The sequence below is a fragment of the Puntigrus tetrazona genome, chromosome 3, assembly GCF_018831695.1.
Source record: "Puntigrus tetrazona isolate hp1 chromosome 3, ASM1883169v1, whole genome shotgun sequence".
Taxonomy (NCBI): domain Eukaryota; kingdom Metazoa; phylum Chordata; class Actinopteri; order Cypriniformes; family Cyprinidae; genus Puntigrus; species Puntigrus tetrazona.
The window spans coordinates 329924-336106 of NC_056701.1; the positions used below are offsets into that span (position 1 = coordinate 329924).

A 6183-nucleotide genomic window follows, 5' to 3' on the forward strand; every position below is an offset into this window, starting at 1 on the left:
CCACAAAAATACTGCTTTCAACACAATCATCCCAACACTCCTACATACTGAGCTAGCCTAGCTCTCTGTTCATAGCTTTCTGACCGATCTGCACCGGTGCACCTCAGGGTTATGTTCTCTCAGCGCTGCTCTTCTCTCTGTACACCAAGACCTTTCTGCCAAGCTCCCGAGGTTTGCATCAAAGGCTTTAGTCCAGTATGAACTACAATGTGATTTTTAAGGTTTCCATTACATGTGAAGGAAAACAGAAAACAGCCATAACGTTATGTCCTTACTACACGCAATGCGACAATTCAAGCGCTTGCAAGCAGTTTGGGTGTCCACACCAGACGCAGCGTGTGGGGCGAGCTTTCTCTGGAAGTTCATGAATATTAAAAGATTTTACCTTCATTCAACGTACATACCGAGTGACTGATATCATCTCTGAGATGGAATATTCTCGATGGAGTTCTCAGTTCTAGCGGTCATCTTTGCTTTAATTTATTGTTAAGATCTAGGGTTACTATCCGTTGTGCCCACTGTGAATTCTCAAGTGTGTCGTAAGGCTTCCTTCGTAGCTAAAAGACTTTCTGCACTGAGAGCAGATGAAACTCTTTTCTGAAGAGTGACTTACCAAGTGACTCTCAAGTTGCACTTTCTGTGTAAAAGTCTTTCCGCACTCAGAGCAGCTGAAAGGCTTTATCCCGCATAAATTAACATGTGAGTCTTAAGGTTTGTTTTACGTGGGAAAAACTTTCCGCACTGACAGGTGAAAAGGCTTTTCCGAAGAGTGAGTTAGCAAATGGCCCTTAAGGTGTCCTTTTTTCGTAAAACTCCTTCCACATTGAGAGCAGTTGAAAGGACTTTATCCCGGCATGAATTAACATGTGAGTCTTGAGGCTTTCTTTATGTTTGAAAGACTTTCCTCACTGAGAGCAGCTGAAGGGTGGATATGCATGTGATCCTTAAGTTGACTTTTCCTGGTAAAACTCTTCCCACACTCAGAGCAGGTAAAAGGCTTTATCCCGGCGTGAATTAACATGTGATTCTTAAGGTTTGATTTACGAGTGAAAGACTTTCCGCACTGAGAGCAGACGAAAGGTTTTTCTGAAGAGTGAGTTACCAGATGATCTGTAAGTTGACTTTTCTTTGTAAAGCTCCTTCCGCACTGAGAGCAGCTGAAAGGCTTTTCTAAAGAGTGAGTAGCCAAATGCTTCTTAAGGTATTCTTTCTTTGTAAAACTCTTTCCGCAGTTAGAGCAGCTGAAAGGCTTTATTCCATCGTGAATTAACATGTGAGTCTTAAGGTTTGGTTTACGTATGAAACTCTTTCCGCACTGAGAGCAGCTGAAAGGTTTTTCTGAAGAGTGGATATGCATGTGATCCTTAAGTTGACTTTTCCTGATAAAACTCTTCCCGCACTCAGAGCAGGTAAAAGGCTTTATCCCGGCGTGAATTAACATGTGAGTCATAAGGTTTGTTTTACAAGTGAAAGACTTTCCGCACTGAGAGCAGACGAAAGGTTTTTCTGAAGAGTGAGTTACCAGATGATCTGTAAGTTGTCTTTTCTTCGTAAAAGTCTTTCCACACTCAGAGCAGCTGAAAGGCTTTATTCCAGCATGAACTAACGTGTGAATCTTAAAGCTTTCTTTACTCACAAAAGACTTTCCGCACTGAGAGCAGCTGAAAGGCTTTTCTAAAGAGTGAGTAGCCGAATGATTCTTAAGGTGTTCTTTCTTTGTAAAACTCCTTCCGCACTCAGAGCAGCTGAAAGGCTTTATCCCAGAATGAATTAACATGTGAGTCTTAAGGTTTGTTTTACGCGTGAAACTCTTTCCGCACTGAGAGCAGCTGAAAGGTTTTTCTGAAGAGTGGATATGCATGTGATCCTTAAGTTGACTTTTCCTGGTAAAACTCTTTCCACACTGAGAGCAGGTAAAAGGCTTTATCCCGGCGTGAATTAACATGTGATTCCTCAGGCTTTTCTTACACGTGAAAGCTTTTCCACACTGAGAGCAGCTGAAAGGTTTTCTGACTTCAGTGCTGCTTTGTTCATTTACATTATGATCTTTTTGATCCTGAGGTTTCTCCAATTCATTCAGATCTTGTCTTTCGTCCTTCACATTCATCAGGTCTAAAATGAATAAAAGGGAATCAATTGGTACAATTGGAAAAAAGAAAACGTGTGTGTACTGGGGCTACAACAAATTATTATATTGATGATTACAATGAACTAATCAACAATTATTTAACTGATTAATCGGTATTTAAAATATACTTCTTTACACCACAGACTAATTACACTTTTAAACACATCTCATATATAAATATATACATTCATATATAAGTGAAGAATTGTATTCACATGCTGTGTAAATTACTTCTGAGCTTTCTTCTTCTTGTGGTTTAAAATCGCTTGAATGTGTAAATTGCCAAATTAATCAGCAAATGATATGCATGCTAAACTATGGAGCCTGGTCCAAATAAAAGTACTAACTGAACATTTATCTACATAAAATAATCAAATTGTTACTCCATGGCAATCACATATAAAATACATAAACAATGAATAATTACAGTAATAAAGTATAATAAATAACTGTGTCAAGCAATGAATTAAGAATAAACACCAACCTCCTTGTTTCTCGTGTTTTATTCTCCAGGCNTTTCCATGTTTCTGGTTCCTCGTGTTTTATTTTCCATGTTTCTGGTTCCTCGTGTTTTATTCTAGATGTTTCTANGTTCCTCGTGTTTTATTTTCCATGTTTCTGGTTCCTCGTGTTTTATTCTCCATGTTTCTGGTTCAATCATGTTCTCCTCACTCTCTTCTTTAACAAACATCATCTTCACAGCAGCAGATCTCTGTTTTCTTCAAAACTTAGTCACGACTTTGAGGATGAGAATATTATATGCATGAAACAGATTCGAAATTTGTATTTCTGTATTTACAGAAACATTTCTTTGACTTTGCGTTAAAGCAGCATCTGGACAAAACCACAGAGATCGCGGTGAAACTAAACTTCTTCTTCCTCTGAGGTTTAATGGTGTTTGACAAACAAACGCGTGTTTTCGCGCCACCCGCTGGACTGGAGACTGAAGAGAAGAGAGAATGGGATTTTTTTTAAAGCCGATTTTAAGCGTGAGTTTTCGCGTGTGAGGATTAGAATTTTTACCGTAACATTTCAATGAAATCACCTAACATTGCAGCATATAGAAATTAAGCACGTGACAATGATAAGAGTTAGCCTTGATATTATAATAATAATTATTAATAACAATAAGAGCAAAAAAACTGTAAAATGCTGATGACCTGATTACTCTATCGCAATTAAATTGGATATATATAAAAAAAATCAAAACATATGTGGTGGAAAATTTACTTATACTGATGAAATTTAGAGATTAAAAGTATAATAGTAAAACTACTTTTCTCCCTAATGCAAATACAATCAGCAGACCATGAAAGTTGTTGATAAAACGTAAAAAGTAAAGATAATATATTAATAAAAAGGTAACATTTAATAATTGCGGTTTCTTCGAGCGCACGCACCCGGCCCTAAGCTAACTTCCGCTTTGTGTTTGTTTACAAACGCAGTTGAGGTTTTAGTGATGTGTAATGAAGTTAGTGTCGGGTAGGATGTGTTTTACATACTTTTATTTATGTGCGGCGACACGATTTTTCAAAAGCCTTAAATACGAGCTCATATTAAAATAAAAAAAAGTGTCCTGCTTTTTCTCTCGCTTTAAAGCGCCTCATCTTGGCAGAGAAAAAAAATTGATGTATGTATCAAACATACAGTATTTTTCTTGTCCAATCCAATTAAATGAATTTTTTTTGTAAATAAAAGTTTAAAAGGATTTACAATGCAGATACATTTTTAAAGCCTTCTTTGATCATGTTTACCAAGGGTGCCAATATTTATGGCCATGACTGTGTGTTGCATTTCACTGAGACCTCAGAACTGCAGCTTACAGAATGTGTGCTGTAGCATGATGCTATGATATTTCCTCAAAAGTAAATTGTGGAGACATTTTAATTGTCCGCAACCAGAAATCATCATCATCATCATTTCACAAAACATATGGATTGGCCGTACACACAAAAATGCAAAGTTGTTTTCAGATTTATTCAAATATCACTTTCAGGCTGCCAAAGCGCAAGATCCATCAAGAAGAAACAACGATACGATACAGACGTCTTACACATACAGCTAAACACATCCCTGTGAATGTTTTTTGTGTGCCTGCGTAGAACAGAAGAACAAGTGAAGCGCTTCCCACATGCAGCGCAGTGATAAGGTTTCTCTCCGGTGTGGATCCTCTCGTGTTTGTTCAGATCTCCTGACCTACTGAATCTCCTGTTGCAGTGCGAACACTTATATGGTTTTTCTCCGGTGTGGATGTTTGTGTGTTCTTTAAGCTGGGATGAGCGCGTGAAGCTCTTCTCACACTGGTCACAAGTGTACGGTTTCTCTCCGGTGTGGATCCTCTCGTGTGTTTTCAGGTCTCCTGACCTACTGAATCTCTTGCCGCACTGTGAACACTCACAAGGTCTCTCTCCGGTGTGGATCCTCTCGTGTATTTTCAGGTTTGACGACTGACTGAATCACAGTGTGAACACTCATGAGGTTTTTCTCTAGTGTGGATCCTCTGGTGCCGTTTTAAATGGCTCACTGAAGAAAAAGTCTTGTCACAATCGTAGCACCTGTGCTCTCTCTCACCAGCAGGCATTTTCTCCTTCGTATGAAGCCCAAGGTGTTTCTTCAGGACTGAATGCAGTTTCTCTCCGGTGCGGATGTTCAAGTGATCTTCAAGCTGTGACGAGTCTGGGAAACCCTTCCCACGCTGATCACAACTGTGCGGTTTCTGTCTGTTATGAATTCTCATATGCTCCGTAAGGTTTCCGCTTCGTGTAAAGCTCTTCCCACATTGATCACAATAGTGCGGTTTCTCTCCGGTGTGGAGCATCTCGTGTGTTTTCATGCACCCCGGGTGACCGAATCTCCCGTCGCAGAGTGAACACTTGTGAGGTTTCTCTCCAGTATGGATGTTCATGTGTATTTTAAGGGCTGTTGAGTGTGCGTAACGTTTTCCACACCGATTACACGTGAGCGGTTTCTCACCGGTGTGAACTCTCATATGTAACGTAAGGCTTCCTTTTTGTCTGAAACTCTTCCCGCACTGATGGCATGCGTGTTGTTTCTCTCCGGTGTGGATGCTCATGTGTGCCTTGAGGTTTGATAAGCGTTTGAAACCATTCCCGCACTGATCGGAAGTGAACGGTCTCTCTCCAGTAACTCTCAAGTGAACGTCAAACTTAGTTTTGTATAAGAAACTCTTTCCACAATGAGGGCAGGTGAAAGTCTTCCTGCCTTCTTTAGGCTTTACATCTTTCTGTTTGGTTTGAGAGCAGCTCCGAGGTTTTTCTCCAGTTCTGACACGTTTTTTCTCCTCAGCGTCACTCATTTTTTTGTTCTCCTCGCTTTCTTCGGGAAACTCTAAAATAAAAGCATCAACAGTTCACTTGTCAGGAACATGAGATGTGAAATTATGTAAGTGAACCCTGTTTTAACAGTGGTTTTGATTGGGGATCTAACGATTCAATTCACTTGTTTTTTAAACAGATATTACACGTACAAATTATTAATTAAATGTGTCCTTTTATTATTACTTGGACAAATGCTGCATGTTTCTTTGAGATTTAAATATAACTGTAATAATATAATAATGCAGCACTTGCATAGCACTGCTCTTTTGTTCATTTCGATTGCTCCTATATTGTCCTCAGTTTAATTTAATATAAAACGTATGCAACAAAACTAAAATTTTCAAACAAGCCTCAAATCAAATGAACACAAACATAAATTAATAAGTACATAAATTGTTGCATTCAATCATGATCCAAACAAAGATGGTGCATACATGGATCAGTTTTGTGCAACTTGTAGATAAAATAAATATCTGCATGAAACGAGGCAAAGATTCACTTAATGAATTATATTTACTTAATTATTAAATAAATCGATACGCTATGAACATATTTGCAATATGTTTTTAGAATAACCAAAAAAATTTTTATTAAACGTTACATTGCATTGCGACATTTTGCAGCTAAATTTCAATATGGTGATAATACTCTACACCATGACGAAAGCATGAGCAATTAATCGCAACTTATAAATGTGATACCGGCATCAGCCTAGTT

General features: G+C 38.5%; 2 protein-coding genes across 2 annotated transcripts; both read right to left on the bottom strand.

Moving 5' to 3' along the window:
• Nucleotides 1–670: 670 nt before the first annotated feature.
• LOC122330108 (gastrula zinc finger protein XlCGF57.1-like) lies at nucleotides 671–2637 on the bottom strand. The gene is made up of 2 exons (XM_043226932.1): nucleotides 2613–2637; nucleotides 671–2112 (listed from the first exon to the last, which is right to left on the bottom strand). The coding sequence occupies exon 2, from the start codon at nucleotides 2105–2107 to the stop codon at nucleotides 860–862; it is 1248 nt and encodes a 415-aa protein (XP_043082867.1). The 5' UTR covers nucleotides 2108–2112; nucleotides 2613–2637; the 3' UTR covers nucleotides 671–859.
• A 1749-nt stretch (nucleotides 2638–4386) lies between these two features.
• Nucleotides 4387–5497, bottom strand: LOC122330392 (zinc finger protein 239-like). The gene has a single exon (XM_043227344.1). The coding sequence runs from the start codon at nucleotides 5442–5444 to the stop codon at nucleotides 4563–4565; it is 882 nt and encodes a 293-aa protein (XP_043083279.1). The 5' UTR covers nucleotides 5445–5497; the 3' UTR covers nucleotides 4387–4562.
• Nucleotides 5498–6183: the final 686 nt, after the last annotated feature.